General features: G+C 34.0%; 1 protein-coding gene across 3 annotated transcripts in view; it reads right to left on the reverse strand.

The window, feature by feature from the left end:
• Positions 1 to 15351, reverse strand: part of LOC123309380 (UNC93-like protein) — a 225384-nt gene that overhangs the window by 12237 nt on the left and 197796 nt on the right. For all 3 annotated transcript variants that reach the window (XM_044892480.1, XM_044892489.1, XM_044892473.1), the window contains one exon: positions 445 to 875. In XM_044892480.1, the coding sequence (XP_044748415.1) occupies positions 445 to 875 (431 nt within the window). The remainder of the gene's footprint in view (positions 1 to 444; positions 876 to 15351) is intronic.

A 15351-nucleotide genomic window follows, 5' to 3' on the forward strand; every position in this document is an offset into this window, starting at 1 on the left:
TAAACAAGCTAATTTAAATTTAAGGGCAGTATTCTAAGAGGTCATTACTACTGTTTATAATATCAAATTTTCATTAAATTATATTGAGTAATTTAAAATTTATTTCAGTAAAATGGATATCCAGTGGCGTAATTTAGGAGGCCGTATCTCCGTAGAGTGGGCAGCTAGGAAAAAAAGGTATGGGAACTTGTCATCTTATTGCTTTTCGAACTCTATACTAATCTTTATTCCTTTAAAAACATTTCTATTTAGTTTCAAATGGTTGAAAATAACGGATAAATCGATGTCAAAGAGAAGTAACCTCGTTATCCTTTTTCTCTGGCGATTCTTCTGGAATATTTCTAACAATTTTGCCACATGAGTTCTCATCTTTAGATGATAATGAAGGTAGGCAATGATTCACTTCTTATCTTGAAGGTAAGCAATTGAGATTCGTATACTCACCGTTAACTTGTGTTTGCCACACGGCATCCCCAACTCCCCATAAGCCTGAGGCCATGTAAAAAAGTTTCGAATTGTTGATATTCGGCTTCCAAATGAGGAACCAAACCACCAGTCCACTATGTACAAGAAAACCAAGTCCAATGATGGGTGCCCTACCAACGTATTTCATGACGGATCCGAAGAGCAAACTGCATAATGCATTGACTACACCGAAACAGATCATGACATAACCTACCGAAGGAATACCCAAGGCACAAGAGACGTAGGCCTGTGTGAAATCTGCACCAATGAACGCTTGCTCCATACCGATAAAGATAGTTATCGGTATAAGCAGTTGTTGGTATGGTTTCTTCAGTTGGTTAGCGGTTGCGGAGAGTAATTGAATGCCGCTCAATTCAACGGTACTGGGCCTTCGCTGTCGTTCACCATACCTGTGCAAAAATACGTATGATTAATCGACTTGCAATGAGGATTTGCCTGTAAAAATGATTCGGTGTTCTACGGCTACTCTTTGGAATCGAACAGACTCATGCAGAAATCGTACTGTGCATGCATGATACAGTCTTTCTATTCATACTCCCAATGAGGGTGAATGGGAAGTTCTATTGGGATCGAAACTTTTCTTGACTTTTGTATCGATGGGTGTTATGTGTATCTGGATTTTTGACTATTTTTTTCCGCCTTGAGATTATTTTTTGTACATCACTTTCTTTAGTTTATACAGGACGAATCTTTGACTTCTAAATTTAAATCTGAGGGTTAGGTTCTTCTCATTGAAATATATCTCATTTTCTCATCTTCAACCTCAGCCAGCTTGAAATATTCAGTATTATGGTGTTATGATGAATTTTAGGTCTAGTGACCAGTATATAGAATCAAAATCAAAACTATCTTTCTTGTATTGAAATAACTGAAAACTCTGGGTTATTATATAGTTTTCCGTTACCAATCTAAATCGTCTAATTTATGGTTTCTTCGTTGTTATTTTTGATGATGTTTTTGTCAAAAATTATTATTTTTATTCAATATCTAAAAAATTTAGGTTCTTCATTAAATTAATTTTATTTCTATCGATTTCAGGAAAAATAATGGATGATCTTCATTTCTTGTGTTGGGAGAGAAGAGAGATCTGATGAAGATTCTGAGGATGCAAGCTCCTAGTAAAATATTTTTTTATCATCATTTGGTGGTTATCTTACCAACCTTCGAGTAAATTTTTCGAATTTGGCGAGAAACTGCTAGTATTTTAATTGGAAAAGTTCGTTCATATCGATACTAACACTAATGGTTAATGGCACATTTATATTCTTTAGATCTTCAAATAATTTGGGGGTAAGAACTAAGCAAGACGTTCAAACAAAGGGGCTTCAAAATTTCTTGAAATTAATATTTTTTGAACGATCGTTATAACAACAATTGAGTATTAAACTCAGTGTGAAAATAGGGGTGAACAGAGCCAAAGTAATCTGGAAGGATTCAATCTTAGACGCCCCGAACTACTAGTCTTTCTGGAAAAAGCCAATTCGTGATTCATAACTTCATGAAGCAACTGTGGCCAACAATGTGAAGTCTGCTGCACAATGAAATGGGCTAGCTCTTCAAGGTTAGGAAATATTTCACTCCAGATCAGACTCTTGTACTCGTACTAAAACATTAATTGGCAGTCTCTGATTCCATCAGCTTAGGACTCTGTGGTTGAAATATTTTAAAATAGTATCTAATCTTGAAGAGAATATCGTTGTCGATCCTCTGCTCAGCTGAAGAAAATGGTGCTTGCTGCTGCCAAATTCTCCCGAAGCATATTGTGCACAATCCTATACTGTTCAATCAACAACTCCAAGAAATTTTGTTCGCAGGATTCCTTGTCATGGCTTTCTAATGATGCAGATCATAGAGGGTCTAGGATGGTATAGGGATCTATTTAATGGATGAATCTTCAACTCTGTCGTCTTAAGAGTTATGTATAGGTCATTTTTGTTGTAAGTCTTTATTTTGGGGAGTACTACCTTTCCTTGAAAAAACTCACCTCTAAAACACCCTGCATGAGCCTATAAATATTGCAATGCTTCGCTTGTGAAAACCGTGTTCATTGAACCTTCGAATCTCTATCTATCGTTTAACTAAGCCCTTTATAGCTCGCCTTCCAGATCCAGAGATCTGATGAGGTATTGGATTTCATCAGATCTCTGGATCTGGAAGGCGAGCTGTAAAGGGCGCGATGAAAACAGCTCTGTTAGGGGGCACAATAGACCTTAAGGTCGCAGTGAACTGTAACCCCTTCTCACTATAACTATAACTATATAACTAAGAATGGAGAAAACTATAAACTAGGTTGAATATTGTAAGGCAAAACAGATAAAGTTAAGGTGATTTGTCTGGTCTTTGAAGATTAAAGGTTCCTGTTCCTATCTATGAGTGTTCTCAGATCAGAATATAAGGCCTAGACATATATATTCAGCAATCAAATGAGAAAAAAACGTTATTAATTATTTGTATCAACATATATTAGGATGGTAAAAGGAAGACACACTTGTTTTTTATAATGTGTGGTGTGGAACAATCCAAGAGTTCATCAATTCACTCTACAAAATTAAATTCACTCTAGATATTTCAGAAGAAAATACCATCAACTTCTTAGATCTGAACATAACCCTAAAACCTGATAATACGTTCGAGTTTGACATCTACAGAAAGCCTAGTCAACATCCCACTATCTAAATAAGTGAACTATCAAAGAGAACTAGATAATATTTGCAAAGTAGCAACAGAAAATCACTATACAAAACAATTTGTCTATGATATCTTAGCCACTGTAATGAAGAAAAAACTTCTTAAGGAGATATATCCACAAACTTCTGTCAAGACGACATACATAGCCGTCCCCTACTTTTCCAACCTCAACAGCAAACTGCAATCATTACTAAAGGGCTTCAACTTAAATCTCGTTAATACTTCACATGGGACACTAGAAAGAGTACTAATCAATAATAAGCCCAAAAAAGGCAAAACCCAAAAAAGCGGAATATATAAAATAACCTGCGGTATCTGCCCTGCTTTCTATGTCGGTATGACAACTAGAGCTTCAAAGATCAGATTCAACGAACATATCAAGAATAGACCTGCTTCGGCCATGGGTCACCATCTATTTGAGAGCAAACACTCTACTTCTCTCGATTAATTAACTTCACTTCATCAGCATAGTGATTTCCATAAGTTAACACTCCTAGAACAACTGGAAATTCTAAAATGCAAGAACGACGAACATCTCCTCAATGATATTAAAGATTTCCCGACGGTCAATCTATTCAAGATGATTCACCCCCCTGCTATATAGTCTTTTCCACCTGCCTCCATATACGCGTTCATGTGTACATGTATACATAAAACCAAGAAGAAGAATTGAAAACTGTCGAGGTGTTTTTCATAGGGAATTAGAGATTATACCGACTTAACCTAGAACATCAAAAAAAGTAAAAAACGAATATTCAAAGGAAGACTATAATTTATAATACATCTGATGTCTTTTAATTGTACATGTTTCATTGACGGTGAGTTTGTGATATATTGCTTCGTGTTTATCAGAGAATATTAATGTGAACAAAACACTTGTAAAAATTTTACGTTATTTGACGTCTTGTTAACTTTATTATCTATGTCTTATTTATATTTCAGCTGACCTGATTATGGCCTAGTGCCGAAATCGATAGTCAAAGTATATAATTATAAAAGACAAGTGTGTCCCCTTTTACCAATTAATGATTCATCAGACACACTCATGGAGTTTTTCGTTCAAAATATATATTAGAATGGTTTTGTATTAGACTTCAAAACAACAGTCCTATAAACATACTGCAAAACATATAACATAACTGAAATGAATATTTACAGAAATTGTTATTAAATTGGTACAACAGTATATTCAGTGAGATAAATCCCATTTTCGTTGTAGCAACCGTGCTACTGAGGTTATTAGATACCAATTTCATACTTATACCTATACGTATGCTATTGCTCTTTTGGATTGTTGTATAAACGTCGATACAATAATTACAGATAATACTTTTTTTACTTGGGTAATCTATTCAGATAAGAATAGAACTCAATCAGCGACAAGGGATGGTTTTATCTATCTTCAATAACTGAAACGATGGATATATACCAATACCTAAAGGCTTATGAAAACAGTCGTAATCAAACACCTTTTACTTTCTCACTAGATCTAACGAGAGCTTCGAGCTAGGCGTTGAAGCATAATTTGCACCTAGTGAAAATCGAAAAATTTCTCAAGGAAGAAAATAATATATCCTGTGTGATGAGATAATCATTAAAAACCAATGAAATTAAATTGCATTAATTGAAGTGTAATTTGAGAAGCCTTGTTGATCATGAGTTTACAGTGGCAGAGAATGATGAAATATGTTATGAAATATGATTGTCACTTGTCACGAAGAGAAATGAGAATTGGGTGTATTCAGTCAATTTCCAGCATAAATCGATTCCGGAATATTCCTTAAAACTTTGTAGAAACAAAATTTATGGCAATTGGTGCTCAAGCAATTACTTTTTGTGTCTAATCAATACTCCAGAATTATTAACATTGTAATTATCTACACGCGTATTACGTAATAAGTATGGATTATAGGTATGTATCTTCGTTATAGGATATCATTATCATTACTTCAGGTGATGCTGCCTCAAAAACAAAAACTTTTGGCTGTTCGAACAAACGGTAGGGTAAAGTGGGATGTATGGGATGAAAATCAAGAAAACACTTTCCAACTCCACATTCCTTGAAAAGGGTGTGTTTTTGACCGGTCCATCATACTTGAATAATACAGGTCCTTATAAATGATACTGTAAAATCGCAGTGGGCTCTGGATTATTCTTTGCCGTTCTATACTGAAAAATATCATGGAATTTCCAAATTGCAGTAATTATATTTATTTGATTCTCTATTTTTATTGAGATTTCGTGAACCATCTGTTTCCAAAATGGTAAAAATTAGTAAAATTGGCAAAATATTATAATCGTTTATAATGACCCTGTAGATTTCAGTATATCGGTGGAAGTATTCATATCACGATATTTTTCAGTGTCTTCATGGGACCCTCATGGATTCCATTTAGGTCCTTTTTAATCACATATACAAATGAGGTTATCAACAGTTTCAGGATTTTTAAAATACTTTCAGCAGATGACCTCCAAATGCATTCATGTAATACATTGATTGTCTTACTTTTTGACTTTGTCGAATTTTGTTATTGGAGATATTGCTTCTCAATACGAAATTGAGAGGTGTGTGGAAATAACCGAATGTTGAAAGTGAATTTATTTGCAATTCTCTAAATTTTTCGAATTGTTTTATTATTGTTGAAATTTAAGAAGCAAGTGGAACTTGACATTTCAAGAATCCCGCTAATTGAAGTTCCCAATTTGATTAAATAATTTATCATTCATAATAACCATCACGACTCTCTGTACACATAAGATGTATACTATTACAGTTACTTCCAGGAAAACTGAACGATAATATCACGGCTTCATGGCAGAATAAATGTTTCCTAGAATGCTAAGATGTCATTCATCAAATGAATTCTTGATATGCAAATGAGAATTGGATATAGAAATTCGAAACAACTTGAAACGAGAAGTAGTTTCTCTGGTATCCATCTGCAGCATAAATGACCGACTATTCAATGGACTTAGTGCTGTTGTTTTTTTTATTGTGTTTATGGTCGTTGAAGATTTTGAAGAAGGGCTTCAATGATCAATTTTATGAATTACTCGTACATATGAGTTCAATATTTTTAACAATTCACATTTTTCACAGATTTCTGCAGAGTTGAAATGTCATAATATTCACAGAGAGTCTATACAGGGTGTATTTAAAGGTGAGGCTTTTTTAACAGAAGGTAGAACTGGTCAAAATAAAGCATTTCCCTAAAAATCACCTATACAATTATCGCAAAGCAGTGGAAAAAACTTATCTCGTGATGATTGACTCAACCATATAGTGTCTTTTAGTATATTGAACGTTCGTTTTTTACGTGGGAATGAAAATGAAACTTAGGATTGTTATATTTTTCTCAATATTTACTAACTTAGACTATTTTATGAAATAAACACTTTGCATCATGAAAATATCAGTACCTACACTAGTGACATGTTTTCCATGCAGGAATTCAACGCCAACTCTCAAAAGCTTCATACATATTTAGTTACTCTTCCAGAAATTGTGAACATTGCACACATGAACTTAAAATTCGAACCGATTCTATATTCTACCGACCTATTAATAGTTACAGTACCTACCAAATTCCAAGGAATTTGCGATATCCTTGAATCTTGACGTAAATTGAAGGATTACAAGCATCAATTGAGAGCTGACTTGCCCTATGCATTCTGTCTATCATTTGTAACTTTCACAATTGAATAAATTTTTTCCCATGTTGAGTTAATTTATTGAAAACAAATTCACCCAAGAAATTCAAAAAAACATGTGAATATTGCACCTATCGTATATGTAGAAAATTTATATTTCTTATTTTCTATAAGAAATTGCAAGATAAAATGAATTTTGTTTGGTAAGATACATTCCACCAAAAACAATAGTTATTTGTGCAAACAGTTGGGAGTAGCATTATTTTTTCGTTATGATCGTACGAAAAATACCCGAATAAGAAAAATAGTGTGTACACAATTTTTTTTCTACTTTTGAATAGGATGTGACTGTGAATTCAAATTGAAAATGACATATTGTTTTTAAGTCTTCTAGTGAGGGAAATGATTAATTTTTCACTTCGTTACTATGGAAGCAAGTATCTTTTCATCGTCAGAAATATTTAACTTTTCGTAATTGGTTTCTGTCAAAATTAGAAGAAATTATTGAGATACTAAAGTGTTCTTTCAAATTTCAAATTCATTCAAATCATATTATATTTTGAAAAGAATTATAATAACTCATTTTCTCACTGTTATAGGCGTCATCTCTTTCAGAGATATCATGTTCTTTTTCTTCAATATTGCCTTGATCAATTTGGACATCATTTTCATCATGATTGTGTGAGAAAATTGGCTTCATCTTAACAGGCGACGAGAATTACATGTCAGTTAGTCCACTATACAAGGACCAACTGCTCTTTATTTGCCCATTGCATATGGACATTCAACGTAATGATTGTCCGAAGGCTTTTCATGTAACATATTTTTTTGAAATGTTCCAAATATGGACAGAATGCGTATTAGAAGTCTGTTCCTCCATTGAAGAAATAATTACGTGGTACAAAAAGTTATCAATTATTGAATTAATTTCCGATGTCTAATCATAAAACTAAAAATAAGATCATCATCATGGTTGAATATACGTTTAACACTGGCGCCTGCGCCATTTTGTAACTTATATACAGGGTGAGTCTTTGACTCGTAGCAATATTTTGGTAGTAGAGTCTTTTTTTCTTTACCATTTTATTCCGAATCGGCTCGGTTTAAGAAAAACTGGCCGGTAAAAAAACGAAACACTTTTTTGGAATACTTTTGCTGAGGAAGTTTATTCCAAAGAATCTTCACCATTTTCGATTTTTATATTATGGATTCTGCTGTTTGGACCTATAACATATAGGCTGTTTATGAGAAGATCATCAAAGTCATCAAATCTCAAAATTTTCAAATTATGTACCATCTTTATAGTTTTCATTAATTGTTTTGGTCAATTCTATGTAGAGATAAAAGAGGGGTTACCCAAGTAAACCCTATATGTCAAATGAAAAGTCTAAGAGTTATCAAAAGAAACGTCAAATAATGAAAAACACTCAATTCGAACTGCTTGATTATTCTGTGACTTCCGAAAACCATATAAATACACTAAAATTCGATGTTTCGATGAATTATTTTGACATTTCATGAATTTTTGATTAATTCTCAACAATCCCGACCGCTCATTTTATTTTTCTTCTATGGTTTTCGGAAGTCACAAAATAATCAATTAGCTCAAAATGGCTTTTTTCCCTTGTATCATGTTTTTCTTTGATAGATCTGAAAGTTTCCATTTTAGTAATTTATCTCTGCATTTTAGCTAGAAGGTTTATTTAGGTAACCTCCCCTTTTTATAAACACTCCGTATATTATAGGTTTAAACAGCAAAGTGTGTTGTAATACTTTGTAATGAAAAACTCGAAAAGGGTGAAGATATGGCATACTGTTGAAACTGACATCAAACCAGCTATCTAACTATGCAGAAATATACTGGATCTGTCATTTGGTAATAAGTACGTAGTAGGTTATTTCTTGTATAATCGGAGCAGTAAAGGTCCGAAAATATTTCGGGTATCAATTCATTGTCGAAAGTCGCAAGCAAATTTTCAACACAAAATTTTGATTAGTCCCCATGACGTCCATAGCCATCGCAGTGAATAACCCTGTATATTTATCTAAAAATCTTTATCTCATCACTATAACTCTTATAATTTCGATATGAAGGTTATACATTAGGAGTAAGTCTATATTTTGAACATTACTCATGGTGAAATATATAATATAGTGTTAGATCACCAATATCGTATTGGAGTGTAAGGGCCCGTAAGATTAATCGTAGTTTAAACTTCCGATTAAGAAATCTCCGATTAAAGTTGATCTATGGTTTAAACCGTCGTGTTAAGATTAAGATGTCTAAAACACTGGTGTGTGCACTTGTTACTTTTTGCAAGCATCAACATTTCAGAAAATCGGGGATATGGTATCAGTTTCGTGGCGGCGCCACCATGTCATTTGCTTCGATCTATCCTTGTTTTACCAAAGGAAGTCCAATGATACTCTCTCGTTTTATTTTGTTTTGCCGGTTTTGCGTTGATATCGAATGTCGATCAACGAGTTCAAAATATGAACTCGTCCATTTTGTCAGCTGTTAAGGAATATTTATGCTTTACAGTTCAATTTTCGTTGTAAAAACAAATCTGTCAATATAATATAATAAACTACTTGTACTTAATGGACTCTTTTTATTTAATATCTACTCTACATGTTTCGCCTTGTTAGGGCATCTTCAGGAGTTCTACAAAAGGAAAAAGGAAATAGATATGTGATCCCCTTACAACAACAGAATGGGGACTTACTTGTCTAGTGAGTAACTTGTTAAATCTGTCAATATTTCAACACTATCGAATAAGGGTTCGAAGGAGGATTTACTGATCTTCTTCAAGATGATTTCCGTTTGACATTCGTGAGGGGGGTAATTCAATATGATTTTAATGAAACACAGTTGATTGGTCAAATGCCCAATATATTCAGTTGACGGAAAGGGAATTTTCACTATATCTACTCAGGAAGAATATTTGAAGTAACAGACTCGAATAGATTATAGATTTATGTATTTATGATTCTCAATACATGATCACAATCCACATTACGTATTTCCAATACAGTTTCTTGGAAATATTGCTGAAGTTTCCATGAAACTTAGATATATCGGTCCCGAATGTTCGTTCATCTGATTTGGTTCTGCTTCAAATTCCAACAACACCGAATTCTTAGCTGTAGCTCTTGATTGTCCATACAGAAAACTGAACTTACTGAACGACATGTTGAATAAATGAATGTTCTACACCCCTTTCTCGAAACTAATATATTTTCACACACCAATAATCGCTTATAAATACAACATATTCGTACGTCGTAGGAAAGTATTCAAATTATTTTCAAATATCAAATGACAATGCTCTGTCAAATTCTAAACAGCGCTACCTACAGTGGGAAAAACGAAACTGATCCCATATCCCCACGAAATTAAAAACAAAATCGAATCAGTGAATACACCATAGTTTTAGACATCTTAGTTAAGATCAAGTATAAAATGAGAAGAGATTAACTAATCCTGTGCAGTTGCCAAAATAGTTGGCTATTTGAACTAATTGTGACTCATTGGTTGTCATTTCTTAGTTTTCTGTGTTGATCTTTGGATCAGTGCTTCTGTCAGACTGCAGCGTACAATTTATTGATTTATTGTGTTTTGTTGTGATCTTTGTATCTGCATTATTATTGTTATATTATTATGTGTGAGGTAAAACCTATGGTTCATACATAGCATTCAGTGCTTCGTTTCTGAAAATATCTATATTTAGTAGGTATCTAACGAAAGGCAAATTTCGAAGTGGAAATAAGGAATTGCTTTTGAACATAGCAATTCAGAAGATGGATTGCAAGTGAGACAAAATATGAAATTGAATGTTGATATTTCAGGTGGGGTGGCTTATTTTTTTCTCAATCTCACGCAAAATTGCTTTTGCAGAAGTTTTGGAGATCGAATGAATTCGATATCATCCCAATGATTTTCTCGATCACGGATAATATATGGTCCATCATGATACCTATTGAAATCATTCAACTCGTGCGAGATTTCAATATCTGAATCCGAATCACTATCATATTCTGATTACATGTTCATTTTCAAACATTGAACTCAATAATTCTCTAACCGGCAACACAAACCTAGACACAATTTCTTGAATCAAAACAAACAAGAAACTTCAAAAAACTTCATAGAAGCAGGTAGAAAATAGTTTCGTAGAATATATAGGGTTTAATCCCTTTTGGATGGTTTAAACCTACCGTCCCGAAGGTTTAAACTAATCGATAGTTTAAACTATCCTTGATGGCTTAACTATGTTTGATCTTAAGAAATAATCGTTATCCAAAGTTTAAACCCTCATTCTTGGTTTAAACTACCATTAATCTTACGGGCCTAAGTCGTACATCTTTTTTCTTTATATGTTGGCAAATACAGAACCCCAATGAATGCAATATTGTTGGTCAGCAGATAACTACCTATTACACTATTACAGAGTTGAAGGAAATAAAATCAATATGTACCAAAGGTTCGACATCCCTATAGAAGAAAAAGTAAACACCTACCTAAAATTCAAATTATTCCAATATATCATTGAGTAGATGAAAAGATAAATGAATATTGCTCTCTATTTCATCTCAACTTTTAATAGCCCAAACTCGGTCGAAGAATATGCGAAAAGGTATATAAAAAATATGTTTTTTCGTAAGATGAGAATTCTTTGAAAACATGTGTAGAAGCTTTGGTCTTCTTATTGTTCTAGTACGAATGAATGAAGAAAAATTACATCTTTATTTCAGATTTATTTACCGTATTAACGTTTTTATGAATACCAAAAGTATTATGAATTCATTACAATCTATAGTATAATATTTTTATGCGATGTAATTAGATCAGAGTACGTATCATAAGCTCACGACAAGCGCAGGACTCGACAGTAATCCCGTTTTTCCCTTTTTTCCCTACCTACGTCGAGTAAGTGGTAATTTGTACCACATTACCACATATGATCGGTTTCCTCTGTATGAACATCTTTTTGACACGAAAATTGTCTGGTATAATCAGATTGCCGACAACGCGTTATCGAGTCCGACATCGATAAGCTGTAGATAGATAGTCGATCGATCGTAGTAGGTACCACTGCAGATTGTACTTCCCATTAATAACATCCTCTGTGTATCTAAAATGAAATAAGTATTTATGCGATCTCTCGAAAACATGTAACTTCTCCGCCTGTTATGCTATTTCAACAACATTGCTTTTTCCCGATATTTTTCCCATTGCCTTGTGAACCTGACCATACTCTACCTATATATGCCGAATAACTTCTTGTCTGGTTGCACAGGTGTATCACTGCACAAAATGGAGAAAAAAGCAACTAATGTATCTTCATTGCAAAGAATTTCTATTTTTATCTCGTGGTCCGTGGAGCTACGCCAAATATGTCCGTCCGTACAAGAGAGGAATTGCAGGTGAGTGTTATATTGAACATGGCACAGTCGCACTAATTGTTGAAAACAAGTATTTTCTGTTTGAACATCTTCGACAACATTGTGAGCGGAATTCGAATGAGGTTTGAGTTTCTGAGACGAAGCTAGATATCTTATAATTCACATGAACTTTCATCTTTTTTTTCTAATAATGCCCTAAAGATAAAGAAGAGAAGACTTATGTAGGTAGCAAACCCAGAAAGAAGGAAGTTAGCTAGCATTTGCACAAATTCAGAAAACCCTGTTGAGTATTATCAATGTCAGAAGCTGAGTCAGCTTATTCTTAATGACATTGCTAATAAGCTGACGAAATTAAAGTTGTGTAGATGGTCTTAGCAACCAAGCACGTCTCAAAGAGGACAAGAAGAAGAATTATTTCCACCAAATATACAGCATTAGTCTTTATCTCGTACAAATATTTCAACAGTAGATTCTTGAGGTCAAAAGAAACACTATTTTTTTTACCATTTTTTCCGAATCGGCTCGGTTTAAAAGATACAGGCTATCGAAAAACCATTAAGAATGTTATTTTTGATGGCTTTATGGTTTATTTTTTAGTTTCTGACAAACGGTTCTATCGAATAAAAGGAATTTCGGAATATAGTTTTTTATTTATTTGATGAATCTTTTTCGAACTTTAATTTTCTCATTATGACCCTTATGTATCATAATACCTAATATTCTAAGTGTTCGATCGTGAATTGGGATGCCTGACTCCGGTTTGTCAGGCGTTTGTTGACCAAGTCGCTCCTGACGTTATGCGGAAGAAAGAGAAACTTCGTCGTCTGTCAATAACGATAACAATCGAAACCGTATGGTAGCCGTGCGCTACGAAAAAATAAAGTACTCCTCTATTATATCGCCTCATTTATAGCACCATTTCATCTTTTTATCATCTCAGAAATCATCTATATATTGGTGATATTGAGCAACTTTGAAGTGTGCCTTGTGTCAACTATATCACCGAGGTTAGAACCACGAAGCCGGTACAGAAGGAAGGTTAGTCCTTGTTTTCCTTCCCTTTGGAACCCCCTTTCTGCTACCAGGCTAGTGGAGAATCGCCAGATTCCTTCTTAATCCCGTAGGGGAAAACATTTTCACCAGTTCAGATGCTCAATATCCGCAATAATTATCATCTGAAATTGGTCGCAAACTCTTTCCGGCCAATTACTAAGAAACCTACTCTTGAAACTGAGTTGGTCGCTATCTGATGAATATTTGAACGTTCTGTAAAATAAGAGTATGCTTTATACTTTCTCGTATACAGTGCCTTTTAGGAGTAATTTGATGTTCAAAAATTAAAAAGTAGTGCAGTGAAATCTGCAAAATTGGGTGCTTTTGAATACAACTCTGTTTAAAAGATCCACAGATTTGTAGTGACACAGATTTAGCTAGTTATTATGTTTTATTAAAATATAGCTATATATTTTTATCAAGGCAGAATCGGAAAAATGGTGTAGGAAAAAATTTTTTTCTCTTGACCTCAAGAAGATACTGTTAAAATATTTGTACGAGTCAAAGACTCACCTTGTCTAAGAATTCTTTTTTTTGCTTGATTTCAAAGGGTTAGAAACGAAAACAAAAATAAACCGAAAGTCGGCAATGTAGCGATGAACCGTATGACAAATAATCCTGGTATCTCTGCACTTCCTCTTCAATGTGGCAGTTGAAACATATGAAATATGTCACCAAAATTTAGATTGGCTTGAATTCAGCTATTCACTTTCAAGTGCTTTATTTATAACCAATAAATCGATGATGCATCTTTGATCATCTCATGAATTATGGACTGCGACAAGCCAAGGACGTTCGATATAGGAATTTCCGACTAATATTTAAAATTCAGTTTCAGATGCCGTTGCTGTATCCAAAACGGGCATTTGCATAAATTTATCGTTTTTCGATATTCAACTGAAGTTTTGCGGAATTCAGAAGCGGTCTAGAATTAATTACAATCAGGTTGAACGACAGAAGATGATCTGTTTATCACCGAATAAAATCTGCATCCCGGAGTTGGAGGACACCATGTCACATTTTTATAACTGTTCAGTAGAGCCTATTCTTCACAACTCTGAGCCATTAATATTTGTTTCTTTGTTGATTAAATATATTATATCCGTCATTTATGGAAATATTATATAATGCCATAAACAATTGTAGATATCGAAAATTCCACATTGAGAATATGGTGTGAGGTCCAATCAACAGAAAATCCACATGGTGCCATTCCCCTTCGGGTCACAGAAATGATAAATTTTCTATGCATCCAGATGCTCACTGGCGAACTAATCCTGAATATAAGAATCCAATTCTGTCAGACGTCTGCAACGTACGTTGCAGCAAAGAGATGGTTTGATGGTTCCATGTGCCTTCCCTTTCTATCTATGCATGAAATACGGTCAAAAAAAGTGACAGAGAGAAACTGAACATCGGGCATGCAGTTGTCTTTTTCCAGAATTTTGATTGGTCCGGACTCACCTCTATGTGAACACAAAAGAGACAAGTAATGGACCGACGTACATTTCTCTCTTTCTATAAAATAGCCAATCTCTATGTCTATGCTCGTTACGAACCACACGGAGGAGAAATATTATTGAGAAAAATATTATTATTATTAAGAAAAATGTTTTCATTGTGTACGCGGCAAAGAGACTCTCGGTTAACGTTAAAACGTTGAAGCGTACGGTTCGCACATATATTCCATTAACTTTTATAAAAGTACTCGGTTGGCCATGGAAATTTGACACATTCCACACTGTATAGTACGAAAATATGAGATTATGACGCTTGTCAAAACATTTTTGGGTTTTAAATCAGCGCTTTGTTGTACGTTCTACTTATGGAGGGTAGAGAGAAGGAGAACAAACTTCGGGGCTTTTTGGGCCAAAAAGTCTCCGCAAGAAACTGCCAATAGGCCAGTTGGCGCTGGCAAGTAATGTCAAATGTCAAAAACAAATGTATTTAGTGATTTTAACCTAGATATTGGTAATTTAGTAATTTTCGTAAATAAACCTTCCTGGAATTTGAATTTATTACATATTTGTTGGAAGCTTGTGTTAGCAGTTATGAAACTGAGGGAAA

The sequence above is a fragment of the Coccinella septempunctata genome, chromosome 1, assembly GCF_907165205.1.
Source record: "Coccinella septempunctata chromosome 1, icCocSept1.1, whole genome shotgun sequence".
Classification (NCBI taxonomy): domain Eukaryota; kingdom Metazoa; phylum Arthropoda; class Insecta; order Coleoptera; family Coccinellidae; genus Coccinella; species Coccinella septempunctata.